The 27,998-nt window shown below is 36.7% G+C and overlaps 3 protein-coding genes across 3 annotated transcripts; 2 read left to right on the forward strand and 1 right to left on the reverse strand.

The window, feature by feature from the left end:
• The first annotated feature begins 9 nt into the window (after nt 1–9).
• Nucleotides 10–9,695, forward strand: ddx51 (DEAD (Asp-Glu-Ala-Asp) box polypeptide 51). Its single transcript, XM_077581671.1, has 16 exons — nt 10–182; nt 821–1,116; nt 1,204–1,364; nt 2,066–2,216; nt 2,311–2,456; nt 3,344–3,415; nt 3,561–3,667; nt 3,751–3,859; nt 3,946–4,094; nt 5,938–6,118; nt 6,524–6,639; nt 6,745–6,861; nt 7,850–7,951; nt 8,067–8,130; nt 9,191–9,325; nt 9,586–9,695. Exons 1-16 carry the CDS (start codon nt 160–162, stop codon nt 9,607–9,609), a joined length of 1,953 nt encoding a protein of 650 aa, XP_077437797.1. The 5' UTR covers nt 10–159; the 3' UTR covers nt 9,610–9,695.
• Nucleotides 9,696–9,864: 169 nt separating this feature from the next.
• Nucleotides 9,865–11,506, reverse strand: chchd1 (coiled-coil-helix-coiled-coil-helix domain containing 1). The gene is made up of 3 exons (XM_077581672.1): nt 11,338–11,506; nt 10,776–10,894; nt 9,865–10,163 (listed from the first exon to the last, which is right to left on the reverse strand). The coding sequence occupies exons 1-3, from the start codon at nt 11,474–11,476 to the stop codon at nt 10,062–10,064; spliced, it is 360 nt and encodes a 119-aa protein (XP_077437798.1). The 5' UTR covers nt 11,477–11,506; the 3' UTR covers nt 9,865–10,061.
• A 461-nt stretch (nt 11,507–11,967) lies between these two features.
• On the forward strand, nt 11,968–27,819 carry pcca (propionyl-CoA carboxylase subunit alpha). The gene is made up of 24 exons (XM_077582889.1): nt 11,968–12,093; nt 12,573–12,650; nt 12,927–12,974; nt 13,871–13,939; nt 14,471–14,584; nt 15,478–15,531; nt 15,774–15,905; nt 16,081–16,117; nt 16,752–16,830; nt 17,990–18,092; nt 19,012–19,106; nt 19,590–19,740; nt 20,662–20,805; nt 20,960–21,034; nt 21,140–21,208; nt 21,303–21,378; nt 21,463–21,676; nt 23,034–23,136; nt 24,153–24,251; nt 24,338–24,391; nt 25,889–26,029; nt 26,842–26,919; nt 27,493–27,577; nt 27,676–27,819. Exons 1-23 carry the CDS (start codon nt 12,025–12,027, stop codon nt 27,559–27,561), a joined length of 2,151 nt encoding a protein of 716 aa, XP_077439015.1. The 5' UTR covers nt 11,968–12,024; the 3' UTR covers nt 27,562–27,577; nt 27,676–27,819.
• The last annotated feature ends 179 nt before the right edge of the window (nt 27,820–27,998 follow it).

The following is a 27,998-nucleotide window of genomic DNA, read 5'->3' on the forward strand; positions in this document are numbered from 1 at the left end:
TTGGGAGGAGCAATATGGCGGCCTCGCGGCTTCAAAAGTCTTGGCCAATCGGCTATCCAGTAACATATACAGATCAGTGCCTAGCAGCTATCCACGTGTTCACAACACGGACAGAAGAAGCAGCAGCAGCAGAAGAAGAACAAGAAGCATCTTGCTGGAATGTCCTTGTTTGGGATAAACAGGTAGGAATGATTGTCCTATTATCTAAATTGTCGTTTGAGCAGACTTCAGGACCCACTTGTAACACATGGATGCAATTAATGTAAATTTGCCATGTGAAACGTTCCCGAGTTCATTTCAGAGCTGCCATCCATTATGTGTTTATTTTACATAAGTCGCAAAACAAAATGCAACCTTAGTTTGTTTCCCTTGAGTTTGTTTCCCTAGAGTTTGTTTCGCCTTCTACTTTTAATTTTTTTCTTCTACGCCACTAAAGCAGCAGCGGCCAAAAAGGAACGAGCCGTCTACCCCGTTTCTCGTTTAAAATTGGAAATTTAAAAACCGAAACGAGCCGTTATCTGATCCTCCATTATTTGTTTATTTTACACAAGTGGGGAAACAAAATGCGACCTTAATTTGTTTTCTTCGAGGTTGTCTTGCCTTCACTCGAAAGACACTCTTCTTCTACTGTTAGCTCTTACTGTTACTAGTGAACAATGATTACACTGACGAACAAAAACCCTCGTCCGTCATTTATCAGTCCGCCCTTTATTTTTTCCCCCCAGTTTCTCGTTATTCGTGATAAAAACGTGGGTCCGTCAGCGACAGACCGATAGACTGCCCACCTCTGCTATTGACACAATTTTTCTGTTTCATGAAGGTATCTCGGAGACGATGAAGACGAAAGTATTTCAAAGCAGTCGCGATCCTTGGCGTTGCTTGCGAAACTGCATCAGAAGGCAAAAGAGAAGCAGAAGCAAGATTCAACAGAGATCAAGATAAAGTGTTCTGAAACACAGGCAGGTCATCTTGATGTTAAGAAGAAAAGAAAGGCTAACAATGACAGCAGCCAAGAAAGCCAAAGATGTAAAAAGAGGAAATCAAAGACTGTCATCGCGAATGATTTGGATAATATCCATTCAGAGCCTGTTGAGGATAAAGAGACAAAAAAGTCAGGTGTGTGCTTGCTTTTCATACACTCAACACTTTAAACACCGAAAGTCTTTTGAATAGTAACACAATTTCTGCATGTGTTTTATTCAGTTTCAGGTGCTGTAGTTAATGGACTTTCAGAGCCTAATGTCACAGATAGAGATGGAGAGGATGAAAAGTCAGAAGATAACGCAAAAGAAACCCCAAGGATGTCTTCGATTCCGACTGGTTTCACAGTTCTGGGAGGATTTGAAGACAAACCAGTCCACAAGGTAAAGTGAATTGTTGATGCTCACTCAAGAATCTTAGGCTACGTTTATATGATGACGATCTGAACAGAAGAGGCAAAAGTGGCGTCTTGTCTCCACTTTTTATTTTGCATTTGAGTAGCTCTGAGCAAAGTTTAGAGTTTTGGGCCGTTGTATGTCGAACGCGACGGCGGCGCGTGTTCAACATTCCCACTCTGGAGAGTGGTTTCAAATTGTTTTCGTTTTTTTACGCCCCTAAAACGTGAAGCACTTCTGATCAAATATTTGGGCATTTTCACCCACAAGCTTCCCCGTATAAACGGACCCTTAGGTGTTAATGTTCCAAATTGTAATTCATATGAACTCATTTGCTCCCCAAAACGCGTAAAACATTCTATTTTAAATATTGCCTTGGTCCCAAAAACGTATTTCTGCATGTTTAATTTTTTATGCTAGCGCATAAAGAAGGCTTTGATGCAGCCTCTGAACTGAAGAGAATGCTTAAAGCAATGGTAGTTATTACACAAATGGCCCGCAGGTGGCAGCATAGCAAAAGAGATCAACCAGGGCCATTTTGCAAAAATGCTCAGATTTGTGAATAATGATGAAACTTAGCTATATTCTAATGCTAATTGCTACAAACGGAAGTTGTTGAGGGTTTTTTCCATCCTGCGAGCGTGTACACTTTTCACTCTCTGATCCAATAGTGCGTTATCGATTCACAGGTTCAGAGAGTTCTACCTCAGTGGCTGGCCCAGCCTGATGTTATACCCCGAGACATGAAAAGTAAACTGGTCCCTTGCTCCGGCATCAGAGGACTTAATGTGTTGCTGCTGAATAAACTACACGATCATGGAATTCAGCACTTCTTTCCAGGTGACTCTAAATGAATGGTTTGTTTTGGATGGTGGTACACGTTTAGTACTTGACTCGTGGAAGTTGCTAAAATGACCTCTTTTTTTTTCCACAGTGCAAGCAGAGGTCATCCCAGCCATTTTGGAGGGTGCACAGAATGGACTACTGATTGGACAAGCTGGTTACACGCCCAGAGATGTTTGTGTTTCTGCTCCAACCGGCAGTGGCAAGACTCTGGCTTTTGTCATCCCCGTAATACAAGTAAGCTGCTCACAAGCAAAATGACTTGTAACGTGCAAAACCACTATTGTCTAGTGACAGTTTATAATGGCTGACCACTAGATGTCGCTATTTTTCCATTTTCATTTAATATAACCTTTATTCAACCAGGAAGAGTCCCGTTGAGTTACAATAACTCTTCTCACAGGCAGTCCTGGCCAAGACAAGCGGCAATCATAAAAAAAAAAAAAATAATAATAATAATAAATCAAACTTGTCTCTATATATGCGAGTGTTCTACTTTGTTTCTTATTGACGTGCTAAACTGTGTGTACAGATTGGATTTTTTATTTTTTTATTTTTTTCATACCCTGGCACCAGAGGGGCTCCGTACCATCTCAAATCAAATTCAAGAATTGAATTCTGTTCTGAATTTTGCCTTGGCCTGATACACGGTCCGAGTTATCCAGCCATCCATTCATTCATTTTCTTTCTTTCTTTTTAAACTTTTTTTTCTCCCTGGTTCTGCTCTGCTTTGGTTTCTTGATGTTTGAAAGGAGAGGAAAGAGGCTTATTTTTATTTTTTTTCTCATATATATATTTTTTTCATTCATTCATTTTCTGACATATTTGTCCTATTGTTATATGAATGTGATTGCGATGTAACTCTGTAAAGTGCACCCGGCAGCTTGATGGTGTCAAAAAGTGCTATATAAGGTCACTTCAATGACCATTTTACCATTTCATTTTAAACCACAGTTTGAGAATCCCTGATTGCGCTCTAAATCAACTGCAGTTACTGGATTGGAACTTCCGGGATGTTTAGCTCCGCCGCCCCCCCCCCCCCCCCCAAGTCGGAATGTCAAACACCCATTAGCATACATTTGACTTAAGCTTCCGGGAAACTGATGATTGTTCTTTTCCATCAGGTGCTGATGAAGAGGGTTGTGTGCGAAGTCCGCGCCTTGGCTGTGTTGCCGACTAAAGAGCTCGCTCAGCAGGTCTTCTTCAACAACGACATTCCACAGTTTGGGAATATGGCAAAAAAAAAAATTGGGGTTTTCCAGAAATATAATTATTTCTTGGGTGGACTTAAGTGATAAATGTGTAAAAACTGGATGCGGCTGTTGTTTTTCTTCTGTCCAGGTTTGCAATGTTTTTACATCATATGCTGAGGGGACCACCCTGCGGGTGGTCATGCTGGCAGGCCAGAAGACATTCGCAGCTGAGCAGGCTTCACTTTTGCAACACAGGTGATGGTCAAAGTCAAACAAAAGAGCTGCTAAATGTGATGAAGTCATTTTGGTGAAGACATTTTATGTCTCGGTGATTCTAGAGGCGGGATGAGATGCTGTTTAGCGGACATCGTCGTGGCCACTCCAGGTCGACTTGTCGATCATATCAACAAGAATTCCGGCTTATGTTTGGATCACCTTCGGTTTCTTGTGAGTAACCGTAATGCAAACTTTTGTTATTTTCAAGCTGTTTGCTCTGATTGGTTTTTATTCTTATAATTGACCATTTGTTGCAGATTATTGATGAGGCAGACAAGATGATTGACAGCATGCGTCAGTCTTGGCTCAGTGAGCTCGAAAAGGCAGTGTATGGAACGAGGGAGCAGAAACCAGAGATGTCGTCCATCTTCAGGCAAAAAGCACCCTTGCATGTCACGGCAGCAAGGTGAGTTCATAAAGGCGTTGTTGCAGTTATTATAGTGGAGATAAAAGTTGTTGTGGAGTATTTCTTTTGCTTCGCGTGTTCGTTTTATTTCGGGTAGTGAGAATGTTGGTTATCTGAATACAGGCTGGAGATCGATGAACAGTTCCTTCGAAGCTTTTATTTCTACAAAATATTCCGGGCACAAGTGAGTTACAGACAATGGCTGTAGCCTCTCACAAGTGCGAAGATTACAGAGGATTTACAACATTCTTATACTATCTTGAAGAGCGGTACCACACATTTTCCAGTAAACAGCTCAACCGGAGTTGACCGGACGTACAGAGATACATTCAAGGACACTATTCAGACACAAAACAATTGAGGAGGTTTTTCAGTCATGACTGCACCTGGCAGAAATTGCGATAACACTCACAAAGATACATCCGCAGAACAAAGCTCTACTGAGGAAATTAAAACAGTTATGACTAAATCTGGGCAGAAGATACACTTCAAAGTCTACACAAATCACAGGTTTTTGTGTGTGTTTGAAAATGTTTTCACCATAAATGGCCTGTAATCTAAGCATCTCAATTGGGGGGGAAAAATACACACTCTCGCCCTGAATATCGCTGCCCTTGGGCAGATAGATCCCTCACATCAGAATTTGTCCAATTAAAAAAAAAATAATAATAATAATCTATTCTATTAGTCAGTATGTGTGTGTTTTTGTAAACAAATTATTCACCAATCTTGAGTAGGGATTTTTGAGACCGATACCAATACTCAAATCTCCAGTACTCACCGATACTGATACCAAGTGCCGATACCATTAGTACTACCAATTTTTTTTTTTTTTATTAAAGACTTATATGCCCCATCCATCCATTTTCTTAACCGCTTATTCCTCACTAGGGTCGCAGGGGTGCTGGAGCCTATCCCAGCTGGCTTCGGGCAGTAGGCGGGGGTACACCCTGAACTGGTTGCCAGCCAATCACAGGGCACACAGAGACGAACAACCATTCACACTCACCTCAATCACACCTAGGGAAAACCCCATTTACCCCAATTATAGCAAATGTCTTTAAAATTGCTTGAAATTAACTCATTCACTGCCATTGACAGCTATAGACGTCAAAAAATCATTTTAACTATTTTTATTAGTTTTAACTTTTTTTTTTTCTTCATTTTTGTTAACAAGAGTATAAAAACCTAGATTTTTTTTGTACATTTAGAACAGATATAAAATTTGATTGATCGTGAGTTAACTAGTGAAGTCATGCGATTAATTACAATTAAAAATTGTAATTGCCTGATGCCCCTAATTTTTAATAATCTTTTCTTTATAAAAAAACTAACATTTTAAAAATATTTTTTTAAAGAAAAAATTATAAAAAATTAGGAGCGTCGGGCGATTCCAATTTTTAAACTTAATTAATCGCATGACTTCACTAGTTAACTCACAATTAATCACACATTTTATATATACATTTTTATATAAAAAAAATTTATATTAAAAAAATGTTAACTACTAGAAATAGTTCAAATTAATTTTTGACATCTATAGCCGTCAATGGCAGTGAACGAGTTAAGAATTCCTCAAGTTGTTAGATTATATCTTATTTTGAAATCCATGCTTTTAATTTGGAATCCTGCTCCGTATTTCCGTTTCCTGTTTCACGTTCTCCGTTCGTCATTCATCTCAGCAGTGCAGTAGCCAATGACGATTATACTGTATAATACACAAAGATGTGTCTGCACTTCATAGCCAATTAAATTGTTGAGGGCTCAGCTTGCGCGTTCGCAAGCCTGTTAAGAATTTCACAGATGTCATTTATGACAATTGACTTGTCTTTCTTCATTACAGCCTGTCTCCTCCTCAAAAGCCACTTCAGAAGCTGCTTTTCTCTGCCACGCTTACCCAAAATCCTGAGAAATTGCAGCAGCTGGGCCTCCACCAGCCCAGACTTTTCAGCTCTGCCAACACAACCGCTTGCCATAAACATCCTCAACCAACTGAGCAGTTTGACTTCCCACAAAGTCTGACGGTTAGTTTTGTTTAACTCCTTTACTGCCAGACGTTTTCAGAAAAGGGATGCCGTGGGTGCCAGCCGATTTTAAGCATTTTGACTGATCTTTCAAGGTCCATAGAAAATTATGTGTTTGGACTATGGAAACACACATACTACCAAAAAAAGATTGGACTCTCATCTTTCATCAGAAAAAAAAAGTTTGTTTCTACCTTATTCGGTTTTTCAGTAATCCACAATAGAAAATGGTTAGTTTCACCTCTGTTTTGAAACAAACGTCTTTTAACGTCTTTGGCACTCCTCCATAGGATTTTACTAAACGTTATTTAACGTTTTTGGCAGTCAAAGAGCTAAATAGAGGGGGGAATGGATTCTTATATCGTATGTCATCGATTCATAAATGAATGCTTGGATGTTTCGTAGGAGTTTTATGTACCGTGTACACTCGGCAAAAAACCTCTCTTGATCCTCCACTTCATCCTGCGGATGAAGCTCAGACCCATTCTTTGTTTTGTTAACTCCAGAATGACGGCTCACAGGTGAGAAAGGAAACGCCATTTTTTTTTTACGTATCGGTGCCAGTTTTACGTGTCAATACCGTTTATAGTGTCTAAAAGCGTGTTTCAATTTATTTTTTTGCTTAGACTTTACCTGCTGATTCAGCTCTTTGGTGGCGTTCAAGTAGCAGAGTTCTCCTCCCGACTGTCTCCCAAAGAAAGAAAGAAGAAGCTTAAGGAATTTGAACAGGGAAAGATCCACTTGTAAGAATGCTACGAGCCCGATTTATTTATTTATTTATTACAAAATGACTTTTGATAACCAAGCAGTTTAAATGGATAAATCAATTTTCGATGTATTACATTCCTAACGCAGAGTGAAACCAATCGCTTTTTTTTTTTTATTTCCTACCTGGTATAAGTGGCAATAAGTGATTAAACTCTTCTAAAACCCGAGAGTTTGGGCTCTCAATGGCCAAATAGTGCACCATCCATGTGATTCCAGCTTGTATAACAGTTATAAGGCTGAACGATTATGGAAAATAATCTAATTGCGATTACAGGATATCAACTCATTTTCACTGAAGCAACCCCCTTCGCGCCCGGCTTTTTTTTACTGGATTTTGCAAGGCCCACAGAGTATTGTTCTATTACTATAAAAACATGGAACCTACTAAAAGAAAGATTAGAGTCTCTTCTTTCATCAGGAAAAAAAGTGTATTTGTATCCGTTTTGCAGCAATTAGCATTAGAATATAGCTAAGTTTCAAAACACTGGGGAAAAGAGCTTGTTGATCTCTTATACTCTGCTGCCACCTGCTGGCCCTTTTTTTTGTAATAACTACCATTGCTTTAAGCAACCTCTTCAGCACAGAAGCTGCATCAAAGCGTTCTGTATGCTCTAGCATAAAAATAAAAAAAACGTATAAATACGTTTTTGGGACAATGGTAATATTTTAAATAGAACGTATTTATACGTTTTTGGGGAGCAAATAAGATAAAGGCAAATGAATACTTAATATTAAAGGTTTTTCCTGTACTACAATCCTTCAATTAACAATTGAAACAAAACAACTTGTTTTGTCCTGAATAGTAAATGGAGATGACTTGTATAGCGCTTTATCTACATCATACTAATATCGGTATTGGTGCAACCGTAAAAATAAGTATCCACTTACCGCATAAACTCATTGGCCAACACATGAGGTAAATCTACATATTCTAATTTGGAACTCTTCCATCGGCGTTTGAAGGTTGATCAGCACCGATGCAGCTGCCAGAGGCATCGACATCTCCGGGGTCAAATGTGTCGTGAACTACGATGCGCCGCAGTACATCAGGACATACATTCACAGGTGAGCTCTCGTGAAAAATCTCATTCAAAATATCCTGGAAGTTTCTAAATATAAATGTTAGATTTAGTTTCATTCTTAGATGTCGGTTTAAACATTTTCCGGGTGCTTGTTTCAGAATTGGAAGAACTGCAAGAGCTGGGAAAAGTGGCCTGGCCTTCACATTTCTGCTTGAAGTACAGGTCAAACACATCTTCATTAATACATGTATTACTCTCATAAAGTTAGGGATATTAACTCCTTTATTGCCAATGACGACTTTAAACGTCAAAAATCAATTTAAACTATTTCTATTGGTTTAACATTTTTTTCCCACTTTTGTTAAAAAGAGTATCAAAACCTTTTAAAAAAAATGTATTGTACATTTAGAACAGATATAAAATTTGTGATTAATCGTGAGTTAACTAGTGAAGTCATGAGATTAATCACAATTAAAAACTTGACTCGCCTGATGCCCCAAATTTGTTATTTTCTTTCCTTTTTTTAAAAAATTCATTCACTGCCGTTGACGGCTATAAACGTCAAAAATTAATTTGAACAATTTCTTAGTTTAACTTTTTTTTCCCACTTTTGTTAACAAGAGTATGAAAACCTAGATTTTTTTATTGTACATTTAGAACAGATATCAAATTTGTGATTAATCGTGAGTTAACTAGTGAAGTCATGAGATTAATTACGATTAAAAACTTTAATCGCCTGACGCTCCAAATTTTTTATATTTTCTCTCCTCTTTTTTTCATTAATTCACTGCCGTTGACGGCTATAAACGTCAAAAATTTATTTTAACTATTTCTATTTAACTTTTTTCCCCGCTTTTGTTAAAGAGTATGAAAACCTAGATTTTTTTTAATTGTACATTTAGAGCAGATGTGAAATTTGTGATAAATCGCGAGTTAACTAGTGAAGTCATGAGATTAATCACGATAAAAAACTTTAATCGCCTGACGCCCCAAATTTGTTATATTTTCTTTCCTTTAAAAAAAAAAAAATTCATTCACTGCCGTTGACGGCTATAAACGTCAAAAGTTAATTTGAACTATTTGTTAGTTTCCCCCCCACACACTTTTGTTTACAATAGTATGATAACCTAGAATTGTTTTATTGTACAATTAGAACAGATATAAAATTTGTGATTAATCGTGAGTTAACTAGTGAGGTCATGTGATTATTATTTTTTTAGTTGCTCAGGTAGGAAATTGTCCAAACAACTGTCTGCAACAAAAGTTTCTGTTGTGCCCTCAGGAAAAGAACTTCCTTCAGATGGTGAATGAAGCAGGGAGTCTGGGTATCCAAAAGCAGATCATTAAACCCGCAAACCTGAAGAGTATGGAAAGCCGATATGAAGAAACGCTGCAGGAGCTTGCTGCTGCCATTAAGGTAGTGTTCCTGAATGTTCATAGCCAACCTAATGTGTTCCTCAAAAGTAGAATGTAACACAACGGATTTTGAAAAAAAAAATTATATATATTTTGTTTCCTTTATTTGAACATTTAATTCTTAGGCATTTAAAAAAAACTCAAACATAAAAATAAATATGTTGTCTTAAAATAAAATATTATAAATAAATAAAAAATACTCATTAGAATACAGAATAAATCTTGCTTGCTCACCAGTATGCCGCTTTCTATTTTTTGCAGGAGGAAAACGCTAACCAGAGATGATGCGCCTGTTTTATGAGCTGTCAGATGATCACTTCATGAATTTTTTTTTTATTGGTACAATACTATACTATAAAAGTACAATACAATTTGTGTGTTAAGTATTTTTGGGCTTTGCCTATTCTCATATATTATTCACATTCTCATATTGTAAATACATGAGATGAAGACTGTTCAGATTTGAAGTGAAAGTCATTCTGGTGAAATTCAATATCGTGGTGCACAAGGAAAACGCAAAAAAATAAATATTGCCATGTATTAAAATATTTACATAAAATTTTAATGGACATTGCTCTTATATTACAAAACCTTGTACAGTGCTCAATAGCTTCTTTCAAACTGCACGTTTCTCATCGATGAGCTAACAAACACCAATGATACCTTAAAAAGGTGAAACAAGGCTCAGCATTGTGGCTTATTACATTTCAATTTGAAAACAAAACACAATCATGTTCCTAAATCTCGGAGTGTGGAGTGGGATATCTCTTCAACAGGGTGGTGGTTTGTTTTGGTGTAAGACGTCCTTGAAGACTCGCTCCTCTTTTCTTCCTAGAAGCCTGCAAGGGAAAAAAAAATATTTGTTGTGATGTGGAAAGACATAAAATATTAAAGAAAAGGGACATTAACTCATTCACTCCCATTTTCACTGAAAATCACATCAGGCTGTTTTACTGGATTTTGACTGATTTTGCAAAGCCCACAGAATATTGTGTTCTATTGCTTAAAAAAAAAAAACTACCAAAAGAAAGGTAAAAGTCTCTTCTTTTATCAGGAAAAAAGTATATTTGTAACTGTTTCTGTTTTGCAGCCATTAGCATTAGAATATAGCTAAGTTTCATCATTAATCACAAATCTGCTGAAAACACTGGCAAAAAGAGCTCGTTGCAACATGGCTCTGGCTGATCTCTTATACTCTGCTGCCACCTGCTGGCCGTTTTTGTATCAACTACCATTGCTTTAAGCGACCTTTTCAGGTCAGAGGCTGCATCAAAGCCTTCTTTATGCTCTATCTATCACGTGACCATGATAAAGGCGTTGCCCACGGTATGTTCTTATTTTGATACTTAATCAATTAAAAAATAATAATAATTCAGGGAATAAGATGCCAGAGATATTTGCACTTTTATTCTTTACAATGCGTGAGCGTTGACAGCTTTGTGTAAACGTACCTGAGCCTTTTCAACACACGAGTAGAAATCACCCATCTGGTTGGAGCACAGACTCTCCACAAAGTTGTTTTGCTTCCAACAGGCCATCATGACTGACAACTCCGTAACACAGGTGGCCTCTGTAAAAACAATTAAAAGAATGCAATCAATAAAGAAGAAAACAAACAAGAAATTTATTTTTTTTGGTCTCAGTTACAAATTGATCAAAAATGGCTGATTCCGATGCATTGTTTGTTGTTCTGGTTAACGCAACCATTCCAAATTAACTGCTATAACGTTTCTGCCAGTGTTGCTATTCACAAGCAAAAGCAATACAATAAAATACGTGGGAAATGAAGCGTTACATTGCGGAAATATCGGAATTGCCCGGATGTTCGGAATAACACTTTTTCTTTTCTTTTTTTTTTTACACATAAAAACAATATAGGATCTTCCCACCGTATTATAGAGAGATCACATTTTTAAGACGTTTACCAGTACAGTAGGTTGGGGTTTGTTAAGGTCTGTAGCAACAGAAAATCTGCACGTTACCACAAAACTAGCAACCGTTCTTAGTTTTTACCTCCTTTGTTGAGTTTGCGACTCGTCACTGAATCTTTCAGGACAAGAGGTTTGTTGGGTTTGAGTACAGGTTTTCCATTCTGTTTGGAGACCATTCGGTTGACCTTTTCCTGAAACAATATTCCACCCTGTGCCGCCATTTCTATTTCTTCTTCTTCGTCGTATTTTTCTACTTTTTCCGCCCAGTCTCAATACCCCATTGATCTGTATATATTAATTGATAGCCGCCAGGCCAAGACTTTTGAAGCCGCGAGGCCGCCATATTACTCCTCCCAAGAAAGACATTATTTTTGATCAAAGGGAAAAAGAGGGTCTTCAAAGCAGCACATTTCGTCCACTTTTTAATTTTATTTACTTGTTAAAAAAATAGTGACCACCATCACAAAGCCTCCCGCCCCCGTCCTCATACTAAGAGTTTACGAGATGTATATGTCGAATCTGTACGTATACGTATAGTTAATGCAGTAGTCTGCTCGCAAGATGGGAGGAGTAAGATGGCCGCCCTGTGGCTTCAACGGCTTGCACGGGCGTGTATGGGCTGCTATCAGATCAGTGCTAAAGCCCTTCCAGGAAGAAGAAGAAGAAGAAGAAGAAGAAGAAGAAGAAGAAGAAGAGAAGAAGAAGAAGAAGAGAAGAAGAAGAAGAAAATAATAATACAAAAAACTCATGTAAAAAACAACATACTTTTATGCTTGGAATTAACATGGCGACGCGCTGTATCTTGCCACCACCTTCCAGATTGCTGTTTGTTTTAAAGGTGAGAAGACTCTCACATGAATGGAACGTTTGAAATGACAAGCTGTCACCTTGTGTGTGTGTGTGTGTGTGTGTAGCTAGAAAACCTGGAAACAGAGCAAGCAAACGTCCTTCGTGATGGACAACATAGCAGTTCTCCTCCTTGCAGAATTATAGCGATTTTCACCATGGCTTGACAAACTCACGTAAATAAAAGTATTGCTGTTCATGGCGATGAAGCGTGTCGTCACCACATATGTAGATAGAGCAGACAATATCTCGCTGAGCCTTCCCAGTAATTGCTCCATTGTAATTTGACGCTGTCAAGAGTATCAAGATATTTGCATGATACTAAATTGACCTTTTATGAAGTTTTGCAATATAAAAGCTGATTATTGTCATGTTATACAGTATATGAAATACATTTCTGTAATGAATGTTATTATATAATCAGATGTCAACGATGCTTGAAATGATATATAGAGGCAATGTGTTTTTCAGTTTGCCCCCTTCCAGTCTGGATGTTGCGCTATTCACAGCAAGGCTCAGTATTCCACCGCCCCCAGTCCGAATGAAAAGGTAACCTACCTGTTTATTATTATTATTATTATGTGGGGGCGGCATGGCTCACTGGTTGAGTGGTCGTCATCCATCTGTGAGGTTTAGGGTTCGATCCTCACTTCTGTTGACCAATGTCGAAGTGTCCTTGAGCAAGACACTGAACCCCCGATTTGCTCCCAATGGACCTGGCAGCGCCCGGCGTGGCAGCAGTCGGCTATTGGTGTGTAAATGGGTGAAAGTGAGGCATTGTAAAAACAGATGAATGAAGTTGACTGTTTTCATCTCTTTCCACAGACATTTGACAAGATTCTAATAGCAAACAGAGGGGAGATTGCTTGCAGGGTAAGATTGTCTTACATCCATAAATTATACTGAATCTGTAGCCTGTTAAATGTGACACCCACACCATGTGGGTGTAAAGAAAAATACTCCAGTAGATGTTTTGGGATCCGTCGTATTTACATTTGCATAGCTAGTGCCATTTCTGCAACCACCACATAGTGCACATTGACCATAAAGTTAATGGGAAACTGCACCCAAAATGTCAAAACTTTGTTGTTTTTTTTATGTGCATGTTTTTTTTTTTTTATGATTATTATCACCTGCTGTTTACTTAAATCTATTAAGTATTAACTCATTCACTGCCATTGATGGCTATAGACGTCAAAAATTAATTTGAACTATTTCTAGTTTAACATTTTTTTCCCACTTTTGTTAACAAAAGTATAAAAACCAATAATAGAAGAACAGATATAAAATTTGTGATTAATCGTGAGTTAACTAGTGAAGTCATGCAATTAATTACGTTTAAAAATTGTAATCGCCCGACGCCCCTAATTTTTTATATTTTTTTTCTTTAAAAAAAAAACATTAATAAAATTTTTTTAAAGAAAAGGTTATTAAAAAATAGGGGCATCGGGCAATTAAAATTTGTAATTGTAATCTGTTCTAAATGTACAAAAAAAAATCTAGGTTTTCATTTTCTTGTTAACAAAAATGGAAACAAAAATGTGAGCTTTTGTTAGGCTTAACCTTGTGTATATTTAATTTTTCACTACATTATAAAAAATATATTTTTATTGACAAATTGACAAATCTCATTTGTAATCAATGGCCCACATTTTTGGGCATATTTTGCTGAGAAAATCTAATAGAAAAAAAAAAAAGTACAGTACTCTGGATTGCACTGTAAGTCACTTAATTTCCGTGAGTACGTAATGTCTTTGTGTTACCATCAGGTGATCAAGACGTGCAAGAAGATGGGTATTCGGACCGTTGCTGTCCATAGTGACGTCGACTCCAATTCTGTGAGTGAGGATCCCACAATGCAGTATGATTTTTGCATTTTCTGTTGCCACTGTTTTGGGGTGGAAAAGCAACCGTTAGAAACAAGGCGCCATATCCAAAGCAGCGCTGAGCAGACACTAAGCAGTGGAAACACTTGCCTCAAATTTGCCCATAGAATATTTGTCTTCACTTTTTATTTTATTTTATATAGCACGTAAAAAATAATGGTTCGAATTTCCCGCCCTCTGTCTATGGATGTGTGCAGAAGGGAGTGCGCAGTTTCATTTTTCAGCCACATGGGGCAGTAGTGATTCAAATTACATTTCCTGCATTGAGCTGCTTTAAACAATAAAAAAAAAAAACATGACGGTTATAACGGAGGAGTTGTAGTGATTTCATTCATTGATATTTCCAGGTTGAACGGGAAATCGCGCAAAACCTCTCGAGATTAATCGTGGCTTCAGAGTAAAAAAACAAAATCCCCATTTTGACGTGAAAACTGATGCGAGGCCGCTCATTTCGAGCTTTGTAAAACTGTTCTGTGCGTCCAGGTTCATGTCAAGATGGCTGACGAGGCGGTATACGTAGGCCCCGCCCCCACCGGCCAGAGCTACCTCAACATGGATGCGATTATGGCTGCCGTCAGAGACACTAAATCCCAAGCTGTAAGTCTTTCCTGTTGAATAATGTGTCATTATTATGAATGACTTTATTAACATTGAGGGCTCTTTTTAAATAGTTTAAAAGATCAGTACAACAAGAACAACAAAACAAATATCTTATTGTCTGGACCGAAAATTGAGAATTGAGAAAATTGAAAAATCCCATCACAGTTCCTCAGCTTCTTTTTCGACATTTTGCAGTGACACCATTAACTGTCTGTTAAGGAGGAAGAATATCACATTTCTTTTAAATTTGTTAAATTTTTTGACCAATTAAAAACGATTGAAAAGACGTGAAAAGAGTAGTAATTTTTAAGTGGTTGAATAATTTTGTCCGTGAGGAAATCATAAAAAGGACATTTGTTGGTATATTACACAAACTATTTATATAATTTAGGTTGCGCTAGTGTATTTTACAAGTAACTAAATTTCTGGAGAAATTGCTTCTTCTTTTTTTTAAATGAAAACGTGTGGAATAGACGGAAGAGCGCATGGCGTGAAATGGTGGAATATATCGAAGTTGGAATGAAGTGAATGGGATGAAAAATGTGGAAGTAAATGTGAAATGTAGAATCTCCCATTAAGAATGAGTGGGGAAACGTAGGGTACAAAATGGGGAATTGTGGGTAAGGCGTGAATATTTGGAATAAGAAAAATACAACCTAGAATGGCGTGAATTTTTGGAATATGTTAAAATTGGAATGAGGAGAATCGGCTGAATTATGTGGAAGTAGATAGATGCCGAAAAAGTGGGAAGTTTGTAACATGTGCGTGAAGGCCACAGCATTCACACAATTATTTCATCTGATTATAATGAATGGATATAAACAAGATCAAAGTTGAACATTTTACAAGCTTTATCTACAGGGTCTTCATTTCGTTTTTCGTTTGTCCAGGTGCACCCGGGATACGGCTTTCTTTCCGAAAACAAAGAGTTTGCAAAGAGACTCGTGAGTAAAATCCTCATTCATATTCCACCATTCCGACAATTTCATTTTTCGATTTGGAGTGCGCCTACACATGACGCACAGAATTCCATTTTCTTCCCTCAAGTGTATTTTGGAAAACGGAAACTGTCACAGTCAGTGTATGTTTTTTTTTTTTTTTTTACTCAGGATGACCACCAATAAATATTGTAACTTTTTTTTTTTCTCGCTACCTAACGAATATGTTTTGATGATGCATTTTCTAGGCAAAGGAGCGCGTGACATTTATTGGCCCGGACACTCACGCTATTCAAGCCATGGGGGATAAAATTGAGAGCAAACTAATTGCTAAGGCTGCAAAGGTTAACACGATTCCAGGATTTGATGGTGTGGTCAAGGTTGGCATAAAACATTTTCTTATTTTTTTGTTTGACTGATTCATTCCATTTGTTTGGGTTCATTATTTGAAGGGTATTTATATTCCTTGTCATATATTTGTGACTCATTTATTTAAAAAATACAACTGTCAGGTGTCAGCCATTTATTTTCTATAACCTAACTCTTTTGTTGTAGACTCCAGAGGATGCTGTTGAAATCGCACAAAATATTGGTAAGTCACTCGGCACTTGTGTCCAGTTGGGTTTTGTACCTAAACAAAGAAAGCTATTGAGCAATTTTGCCTTTACTGCTATGATGAGGACAAAAGTTGCTCACGGTACAATAAACGATCAGTTTTTAGTTTTTCAATTTGTGTGCATTCATCGGCGACGTTTGAAAGATTTCTAGCCTCATATTTTATTAACTCATTCACTCCCAGCCATTTCCACTGAAGCAACCCTCTTCGCTCTCCGGCTGTTTTACTGGATTTTGACCGATTTCGCAAGGCCCACAGAATATTGTGTTCTGTTGCTATAAAAGCATGGAACATATCAAAAGAAAGTTTAGAGTCTCTTCTTTCATCAGGGATTTTTTTTTTATTATAAATTTTTCCGTTTTGCAGCAATTAGAATATAGCTAAGTTTCATCGTTATTCACAAATCTGTTGAAAACACTGGGGAAAAGAGCTTTTTTTTAAATAACTACCATTGCTTTAAGCGACCTCTTCAAGTCAGAAGCTGCATCAAAGCCTCCTGTATGCTCTATCATAAAAACGTATAAATACGTTTTTGGGAGTGAATGAGTTAAGATTTAACATTTCTGCAATAATTCATTATTTTGTGTGTCATTATTTTTGTTATTCTTAGGCTATCCAGTAATGATAAAAGCATCTGCTGGCGGAGGAGGCAAAGGAATGAGAGTTGCATGGAATGATGACGAAACAAGGTACGTCTCTTTGAGTAATAGAGCTCCGGGCTAACATTTTTTGCTACGAGCGTAGTTGCCCCTAACGCTGGAAGAAAATTTAAGGGGCGCACAAAGTAAATTGACTAGCAAAGTAAATATTCACATTCTGTGCCATTTTTATTGTATTACTAATAAATACTACGATTCACAATTCATTAGGATGCTCTAATCCGATCAGGTATCGGCCCCCGACCAAACCATCTCTGGTGTTCTTTGATTTGATTTCAAGTTGCGGTTTCTTGATTGCATTTTTAAGAGAAGGCAAGTAGCCACGTGACATCCATCAAACAACACGATTGTATTCTTTGCAACCGTGTTTTGTTGACAAATTGCATCATATTGGGGTAAACGTGGGAACAGGTGATTGTTAATTAACTCATTCACTGCCATAAATTCATTTAAAAAAAAAAAAGATTATTAAAAATTTGGGGCTTCAGGCGGTTACATTTTTTAATCGTAATTAATCACATGACTTCACGAGTTAACTCACGATTAATCACAAATTTTGTATATGTTCTAAATGTACAATGAAAAAAATCTAGGTTTTCATACTCTTGTTAACAAAAGTGGAAAAATGCTAAACTAATAGAAATAGTTCAAATGAATTTTTGACTTTTATAGCCGTCAATGGCAGTGAATTAATTAAAAAAAAGAGAAAAGATTATTAAAAATTCGGGGTGTCAGGATGTTAAAATTTTTAATTGAAAATAATTGCATGACTTCACTAGTTAACTCACGATTAAACACAAATTTTATACATGTTCTAAATACAATAAAAGTTTTTTTTAATAGTTTTTTTTTACTCTCGTTAACAAAAGTGGGGGGGGGGGAATTATAAACTAATAGAGGTAATTTTTAATTGAAAATAATTGCATGACTTCACTAGTTAACTCACAATTAATCACAAATTTTATATCTGTTCTAAATGTACAATAAGTTTTTTAATAGTTTTTTTTTTACTCTTGTTAACAAAAGTGGGGAAAAAATTATAAACTAATAGAAATAGTCCAAATGAATTTTTGACGTTTGAAGCCGTCAATGGCAGTGAATGAGTTAATTAAATATAACACCTTCAAGGTACCGTAGTCATACAAATGTGTTGTTTTTTGCGTGTGTGCTCGTCTGTCTGTTATTACAGGGACGGCTTCCGGTTTTCATCGCAGGAAGCAGCGTCAAGCTTTGGAGACGATAGACTTCTTATTGAGAAATACATCGATAACCCGAGACACATCGAGATTCAGGTAAACTGTCGGAAGTGTACACAAAGGGGTTCAGCTCACACATTTCTAAATGAACTAGTTCAGTACATAGTTCATCTTTTTTTTTTTTTACTAAGTTCATTGGTCTAAAAATAAAACTAGTTCATAGTCCTTTTTTTTTTTTTATGGTCCTTAGGAGTTTTCTTGTACAATGCTAGTTTCCACATCGGCAAAGGGGATTTTGGGCAAATGCTTGAGATCAAGTTAGGGCTTAATATAAGGACCGGAAGCTGAGATTCCTGGTGATGACGTATTTTCACGTTTTTTTTTTGTGAAAAAGGTCTAATGAAGGCCCTTTTTATGGCGTTTTTTTACTGGCAACCTGGAGAAAAAAATGAACCGTTCAAAACGAATGAGCTCGTTCACAGAAACGTTCAAAAAAAAAAAATAAAAAAAAAATTAAGAAACTTTCACCAAGCAAAAATGCATTACGTTCATTTCACATTCAAGCAATGTTTAAAAAAAAAAAAAAATTAATAAATTAAAAAAATAAAAATTAAAATAAAATACTAGAGCATACAGAAAGTATGATGCGCCTCGGAACTGAAGACTACGCTTAAAGCAATGGTAGTTATTACAAAAACGGCCAGCGGGTGGCAGCAGAGTATAAGAGATCAACCAGCTCTTTTTCCCCAGTGTTTGTGAAAAATGATGAACCTTGGCTATATTTTAATGCTAATTGCTGCAAAACGGAAACCGATACAAATATACTTTTTTTCCCCTGATGAAAGAAGAGACTCTAATCTTTCTTTTGGTAGGTTCCATGTTTTTAAAGCAATAGAACACAATATTCTGTGAGCCTTGCAAAATCAGTCAAAATCCAGTATAACAGTCGGGAGCGAAGGGGGTTGCTTCAGTAAAAAAAAATGTTTTTGTTTAAATAGTGGGCTTCTTCTCACAGGTGCTGGCTGATAAACATGGCAATGCTTTGTGGTTGAATGAAAGAGAGTGTTCTATCCAGAGGAGGAACCAGAAGGTGGTGGAAGAAGCGCCCAGGTTGGCAAGAAACTCATACCTTATTTACTTTTACTTTACGTTCATATTTTACTTTCAAAATGTTTCCTTGTAACAGTCTTTTTTTATACTTTGCAAATATACCATATGTGACCTGATGGTTTTAACTGGTTTCAATTGGATAAAGTGCGCCAGAGTGCAGATAGATGGGAAGACGCCAAGCCAGGACAGGCGCCGTTTTGGAAGATTTAGCGAAAAACGCTCCCATACTTAAGAAGACTTGTTTCGTAAAGTTCCAGTATTTTCACTTTTTTTTTTTTGTGAGAATTTTCGGCACTACCACAAACCGATGCCATCTTGCTTAATGCAGTGAGTGTTTCACCGAATCACATGATGCAAAATAAGGCTCACTATTGGCTGTTTGTTACTCAAAAGTAATCCTGCACAGCAGACATGCTGGCGTTGTGATTTACAGCAGCACTTGAACGGCAAAAAACACATGGAACTCAATTTTTTCTTTTCTAGTACTTTCCTGGACTCGGTGACAAGACGAGCAATGGGTGAGCAAGCGGTGCAGCTCGCCAAGGCGGTGCAGTACTCTTCTGCTGGTACGGTGGAGTTCCTGGTAGATTCTACAAAGAACTTCTACTTCCTGGAGATGAACACACGGCTACAGGTCAAGTGTTCGCATATGTAGGCTGAAATTCATTCTTGTGAATTATTTTTTTTTTAACGGGAGCTGTTGTGTTTTGAAATAGAATTGAATCCAAACATTTAAGGCGCAAGTGAATATGCAAACAAAAAAGTGTATACATTTCATGCCTTTAACGGAAGCGTTTTGCATTCACTTGAAAAAAATAAAAATATTCCTGCTTTTCTGACTAATTTTTTTTGGGGAGCTTTGTTTTTTTTTTAGTATTTTTTTTTCTTTCTGTTTTTCTGAATATTTTTTTCTGTTTTCCTGAATATTTTTTTCTGTCAAAAAATATTACAAAAAACAGGCTGAAAAAAAATATTCAGAAAAACAGGAGTAAAAATTACTCCGAAAAACACAAGGAGGGGGGGGAGGGGGAGGTTGTTGGGGTCAGGCGAGGTATTATTCAGAAAAACAGGGAAAATAATTATTTTAAAAACTGAAACAAATTATTAAAAAAAAAAACAGCAAAAAAATGATTGTAATAAAATAGGGGGGGGAATTGTAAAAAAAAAAAAAAAAAATGTGTAAAAAAAACCAAACTTTTTTTAAATTAAAAAAAACGAAGAAAAAAAATTATTCCGAAAAACAGAGCTGGTGTTCTCTTTTTCGGAGTATTTATTTTTACCTTTTAGATGGTCATGTTTACTTACTGGCTCTCAATAAAGGAATTAATATGTATACTGTTATCGTGGTTTGTTCTCGAATCTCTGAGGGAAAACCCCTTTAAAAAATATTCAGAAAAATAGAAAATATTTTTTTTAGAAAACGGGGAAAAAATTACTCAGGTAAACAGAAAAAATATATATATTCTGAAAAACAGAGGAAAATACTTTGTTTTAAAAATTTCTCACTCCAATCCTAGTTTGCTTGAACCATTTTTGTTGTAACTTTGCTCTCCAGGTTGAACATCCCATAACCGAGTGTATCACTGGTCTTGACCTGGTCGAGCAGATGATCCGCGTTGCCAAGGGTTACCAACTGCAGCACAGACAGGAAGACATCCCAATTAATGGTTGGGCCTTTGAGAGCCGCGTCTATGCTGAGGTTTGAATGGCTCTCTCTCATCTCTCCAAACATTTAGACTCATGTTGAAGTATAGTTGAGCAAATACTACATAAATGAACTTGTACTGTATATGAATTTCTTAGAAGTTGCATTCTTTAGTAGAAGCTTCACATCTTTTCATTTGACCTTTTAGGACCCTTACAAGTCATTTGGTCTTCCTTCCATCGGAAGGTTGTCCCAATACCAAGAACCAACCGATCTCAACAATGTAGGTAGTGTGTTTATGAAAAATTCTCCCAATGCCTCCATGAGACATTTAGATCCCGCCTTAGAAATTTCCAAATGTTGAGATAAATGAATTTCGTACTGCCAGGTCCGGGTGGACAGCGGCATCCAGGAGGGAAGTGACATCAGCATCTATTATGATCCTATGATTTCTAAGGTTAGTTAATTATTGTCTTTTTTTTTTCTTTCTTTTTTTACGCAAATGTTTATGAGGTAAATTGACTCCGATTTAATCTGGTATATGTTTGAAGTTAATAACCTACGGTGCTACAAGAGAAGAAGCCCTTTCCAAGATGGAGGATGCTCTGGATAACTACGTCATCAGAGGTACAACCGATACATTCTGAAGGTACAAGCACATTTTGTTGTCAATATTTTGTTGCTACAATGACATGTTTTTTTTGCCTACAGGTGTAACTCACAACATTCCACTCTTGAGAGAAATAATCACCCACCCTCGCTTTATTTCTGGCGACATTAGTACCAACTTCCTTCCAGAGATTTACCCCGATGGGTTTAAAGGTCATCAGCTACAGGCGGAACAACAGCGGGAACTGGTCGCCTCCGCGGCAGCACTGTACGTCGCGGCCCAGCTCTGTTCCCAGAACGTTCGAGGTCATTTGAGGTGAGGACCCACTTCGAGAGATTTTATGGTCTGAAAATATTGCCCGTGAGTTTCCGATTTGGATACGATCGTCCATGAGAGAAAGCAGTTCTGTAAAGTGTCCACGTTCATACTGTTGCTAAGGCGTGGACAAATTCTGTTAAATTTCTTGAGACTTTCTATTGGGATTACAGAGAATACATTTTAAGAATGACATTTGGTTTATGCAGTTGTAGAAAATTTTAATTGGTCATAAAATGTGATCTGCCGGTTTGATGACGTGATGGTTTTTAAGCCAGACTTGCCCAAAAAATAAATATAAATAACAGAGGTCGGCAGTTGGTGGGAGGTAACGGACCCCGTTTTTCTGACACATGTATGAGTGTGTGCAACCATCAGCCGAGTAGTGCACAAATCTGGCCTGTATGAAAGCCTTTTCTAAAAGTGAGCCGCAAGAAATCAAGTCTGCCAATATATTATTATTATATTATATATATGTATATTTCTATCTGTTTCCGTTTTGTAACAATTAGCATTAGAATATAGCTAAGTTTCATCGTTATTCACAAATCTATTTCAAATTGTGGGGAGAATAGCTTTTTTTTGACATGGCCCTGATTGATATCTTTTGCTCTGCTGCCGCCTGCTGGCCGTTTTTGTAATAATTACAATTTCTTTAACTGTTTTGTGCAGTTGAGAGGCTGCATCAAAGTTTTCCGTATGCTCTAGCATAAAAAAAAAAAATATATATATATATATATATATATATATATATATATATAAGACGTATAAATACGTCTTTGGCACACATATTTATATATTTTTTGGGAGCAAATGAGTAAGATTGTGGTTCACAAATGCTCTCCATCTACCCTAGCTGAGCGGGAGCGGTTTTGCAAGAAGGAATGGGCAAACTTTTCAGCCTCCCGATGTGCAAAACTGATAAGAGACATACTCTAAAAGACTTGAAACTGTCATCGCAGCAAAAAGGGGTTTGGCAAAGTGTTAATTCAAGGGGGGTGAATACTTTTGTACACCCTACTTTTCAGTTTTTTTGTTGTAAAAGAAGTTTGAAAAAAAAATCCACTTTGTATTTAACTTTCACATCAATGAAACATATTTATGTTTGTGGTCGTACCATGCCAAAATGTTTGAAAAACTCAAGGGGGGTGAAGACTTTTGCAAGGCGATGAAAGTGCAATCTGTTTCGCTGCAGCTGTACCTTTTTATGAATCCCGTTGCTCGTCTAGGTATGTGTCGGCTCTGCTGTAGCGAATCATTTTGAACTGGCCAATAATCTAAGATGGTTGATTTTATACCAGAAAGCAGCAGTTCGGGTCTCTTCAAATGTAATCGTTTTTGTGTGTTTTCTTTGCAGGATACCCTCAGTACCTGTGGCGAGTAGTTGCTGGGAGTTATGTGCACAGCTGGGAGAACAATGGCATGAAGTAGAAGTTAATAAATCCGGAAACATGTGTACGGTGAGTCAAGTTTATTTCACTTGTATTCATCAACATTTAAGGCAACCTAATGTGTATTGCAAGTTTGTTTGAAATTGCAATTCTTACATACAATAATAATAACAAAAAAGTTGTTGCCTTATGCACTTTAATGATTTTTTTTTTGGGGGGGGGTGGTTAAATAAAAATAATTTGCTATCCAATTAATAATAATCTTGAAAAGAGTTAAGTTCTCCTACCAGAATGGCAAAATGAAAAACAAGTGTTTGGAAAAAGAGACACAATGAGAAACAAATCAAGTCTTTCTTTCTTAAAATGGATTATTATTAGTTGTCAATTTTTTTTTTTAAATACCTTCAAATATGTAAATGAAGCAGTGTATCAAACCTCTGTTGTTAGCTTCTCTCTCTCACGCCATCACTCAAGGCAAAAAATGAATTTGCAACAGAGTGAACATCTCAGCTAGTTAGCTTAGCTTTAGGATTCCACTGATCTTGCCAGTGTGAAAGATTCTTTTTTTTCTTTTTCTTTTTTTTTTTATGACGCCACTAAGCGCAATAATCGACCTGGATTCTACCTTTGGCCGCAATGTGCTAACCTGGCCAAGAGGTGGCAAATCCAGGTCCAAAAAGTAAAAACCCTGCCACCGTTTGGCGTTAGCCCCATGGTGCTAAGCTAGCGAGCTCCCTAAGCTAGCTCCACGGGTGCTCGGTTACCTGCTAGGGAGCTAACAAGCTAGCACAAGGGGCTAAAGCAAACGATAGCAGGGTTTTTACTTTCTGGACCTGGCAATAGATTGAAAGATGTACCCGGTGCCTTCTCGGTTACTTTTCAAACGGTTCCGGTGCTTAAATTACTCCGTTTTTGAATAAGGGAACAAGATAGGAATAAAGTGAAGCACTGTGAATAGAATACTCTACAGATGCACTACTTTTTCAAAAGCAATCATCGAAGGTGATATACAACTTGAGGAATTGTGTGTATTTACAGAATGTCCTTGAAAGCACCATTGGAGCTCTTGAATTTTCTCCCCGTAGGTACACGTGGATGGAGAGCGGGTGGATGTGCATGGACAGTGGAACTTGGCTTCCCCACTGCTACCGCTCACTATCAATAATAAGCACAGACTGTTACAGGTAACGAACAGAACGTGCCATTTGTGCATTTTGTTTTAAATGATTTTCATGACATCTGTGTTGACGATGTCATTTTTTTGCTCTAGTGTCTATCCCGGGATGCTTCGGGACACATAGTTCTGCAGTATCTGGGCACATCGGTAAGGTTATTATTTGTATGAATTTGTTTGTCATGTGACATTCCGTACTAGGGTTTTTTATCGTGACTTTGATTTTGGCTTCTATTGATCTGTAAAATGTGATAATTGAAGATGAACTCATTCACTGCCATTGACGGCTATAGACGTCCAAATTTATTTGAACTTTGAATTAGTTAAAAAAAAAATCCCACTTTTGTTAACACGAGTATGAAAACCTAGAAAAAAAATATTGTACATTTAGAACAGATATCAAATGTGTGATTAATCGTGAGTTAACTATTGGAGTCATGCGATTAATTACAATTAAAAAATGTAATCGCCTGACATGACTTAAAGATAATGAAAAATTCGGGACGTCAGGCTATTAATTTTTTTTTATTACACTTCAAAAAATTTATTGCCTGAGGCGACTTAAAGATAATGAAAATTTTAGGGTGTCAGGCAATTAAATTTTTTAATTACAATTAAAAAATGTAATCGCCTGATGCAACTTAAAGATAATGAAAAATTCGGGGCGTCAGGCTATTAATTTTTTTTATTACAATTAAAAAAATTAATTGCCTGAGGCGACTTAAAGATAATGAAAAATTTGGGGTATCAGGCTATTAATTTTTTTTATTACAATTAAAAAAATTAATTGCCTGATGCGACTTAAAGATAATTAAAAATTCGGGGCGTCAGGCGATTCAATTTTTTAATTAAAAAATTGAATCGCCTGACGCGTCTTAAAGATAATTAAAAAAAATTTGAGGCGTCAGGCGATTCAATTTTTTCATCGTAATTAATCGCATGACTTCACTAGTTAACTCACAATTAATCACAAATTTGATATCTGTTCTAAATGTACAATAAAAAACTCTAGGTTTTCATACTGTTAACAAAAGTAGAAAAAAAAAAAGTTTAACTAATAGAATTAGCTCAAATGAATTTTTGACGTCTAGAGCCGTCAATGGCAGTGAATGAGTTAATGTCCCTGAATGCACCATGTTGCTTGTAGCAAGCCTGGAGCGAATCAATGTGATTTTGCCATCTTTAAGCGTCCTTCAAGCTGTTGAATGAGTTAACAGTAAAACTAAACACACGACAAGAAGAATTACATCCACCGTATATTTAAATACAAAACCGGCTTTGTTTTTAAAACCATTGCTAGCCTAGCGCTAATGCTAAAATGGAGGATCCCATTTAATGGCTAACAGGATCCTTCAAAGAATGAATATGAATATAATATAAGATAAGGCACAAATTCTTCCCAATCTGTGAAAAACGAGCTTTAATCATAGCATATTTCTACAAATGTGAATACTAGGATTAAGTTGAATGATGTTTTCAGTGGATATTACAGCTATGCTTCTATACAAGCTATACACTGATTATGCTAAAGCATTGTTTATACAGGTGTGATTTTTTTATATTCACCCTTGAAGATACTATATAACAAAATGGTTGCTGTGAATGGATTGTTCCAAAAGTATTCCTTTTTTTTTTTTTTTTTTGCAGTTTAAGATTCGCATTCTGTCCAAGTTGGCAGCCAAATTGAACTCTTTCATGCCGGATAAAGTTCCCGAAGACACCAGCAGCATCCTGCGTTCACCAATGCCCGGCACCGTGGTTGCAGTTACGGTTAAGCCCGGCGATGAGGTAAAACGTGCACTGTGTGTTTATGTACTACGGCTATGGCCAAGGCAAACGGCTCGAGTCTCCTAAATAAGAGGAATTAAGATCTTTAACCCATTAAGGCCTAACGCGCCTGGCAAAAGTCACCCCTTGAAAACCTGAAGTTTTCCTGGAAATTCAAATTCAATATTGTAAATGCCTACTAAATAAATGATATCTCAGCTCCTGAGGCAGATTTCAGCGCTGAATGTCACTGAATGTCACTGAATGTCCCTTTAACTCGTTCACTGCCATTGACGGCTATAGACGTCAAAAATGAATTTCACTTTTTTTTTTTCACTTTTGTCAGCAAGAGTATGAATTTTTTTGGCTACATTTAGAACAGATATAAAATTTGTGATTAATCTTGAGGTAACTAGTGAAGTCATGTGATTAATTAGAATTAAAAATTGTAATCGCCTGATGCCCCTAATAAAAAAGAAAGAAAAGATTATAAAAAAAATTGGGCGTCAAACGATTACATTTTTTAAATTTTAATTAATCGATTAATCACAAATTTTATGTTATAAATGCACACACAAAAAAAATCTAGGTTTTCATACTCTTGTTAACAAAAATGGAAAACCAATATAGTTCAAATGATTTTTTGACGTCTATAGCCGTCAATGGCAGTGAATGAGTTAAAAGGTAGAAGAGCGCCCCCCCTGGCTCTCGTGGTAGAAACGCAGTAATGCGATGCTGGCCTTAATGGGTTCATATTGTGTCTTATTCCCTCAATGATAAGTAGTAATGCACCCATGCAGTTTTTATATGTTGTGTTGCTTGTGGACTCGCAGGTCGCAGAAGGCCAAGAAATCTGTGTGATTGAAGCCATGAAAATGCAGAACAGTATGACTGCTGTCAAACAAGCAAAGGTCAGTGTAACTATTTTGGCAACAGATGATAGCGAAAATCACCAATGGATGAAATAAATGTTCACATGGAGTCTTGTACTATTTATTAACTCATTCACTGCCATTGACGGCTATAGACGTCAAAAATTCATTGACATTTTTTTCCATTTTTGTTAACAAAAGTATGAAAACAGAAATTTTTTTTTGTATTAGAACAGTTATAAAATTTGTGATTAATCGTGAGTGAAGCCACCCTTAAGTTTTTAATAATCTTTACTTAAAAAAAATATATATATATATAATAAATGTGTTTGTTTTTTTAAAGAAAAGATTTTTAAAAATTAGGTGCATCAGGCGATTAAAATTTTTAATTGTAATTAATCGCATGACTTCACTAGTTAACGCACGATTAATCACAAATTTTATATCTGTTCTAAATGTACAAAAAAAAAAATCCCAGGTTTTCATACTCTTGTTCACAAAAATGGAAAAAAATAAACTCATAAAAATAGTTCAAATGAATTTTTGACGTCTATAGCCGTCATTGGCAGTGAATGAGTTAATGTCCTTTTTTATTTTTTTGTGTTTCGGCAGGTAAAGAGTGTCCACTGTAAGGCAGGCGAAACGGTTGGTGAAGGAGATTTGCTTGTGGAGCTTGAATAAAACAAGCCATAGCACGGTATTTATTTATTTATTTATGATTCCTTTCCAGTCCACAATGGATGCTCAATACTGGAAAAAATAACTACTTATGACGAACCTCTCCTGTCACCACAGTGTCAACAGCAGAAATTGGTGTCCTCAAAAGTGCCTGAGCGTTGAGCTTTACCAACAATATGAGTCACAATTTCACTCAGATTTCCTCTTCTTGTTTCCAAGATCTGTTACACTTATTTTGATATAATAAAATCTTCTCAAAGACTTTTGCCTGTGTTGGTTCACATGCCTCATGAAACTAAAGCCTTTGTGCCCCCCCCACCCCCCCCCCACCCCCCAACATTGCATCACATCTCTTTTTTCATATATAACAAGTCACAGATTTTCTTAAAGTGACAGTGTAGAATTTTTGAATATAAAATGTTTTAATGTTCATTTTAACT

The sequence above is a fragment of the Vanacampus margaritifer genome, chromosome 12 (assembly GCF_051991255.1).
Source record: "Vanacampus margaritifer isolate UIUO_Vmar chromosome 12, RoL_Vmar_1.0, whole genome shotgun sequence".
Classification (NCBI taxonomy): domain Eukaryota; kingdom Metazoa; phylum Chordata; class Actinopteri; order Syngnathiformes; family Syngnathidae; genus Vanacampus; species Vanacampus margaritifer.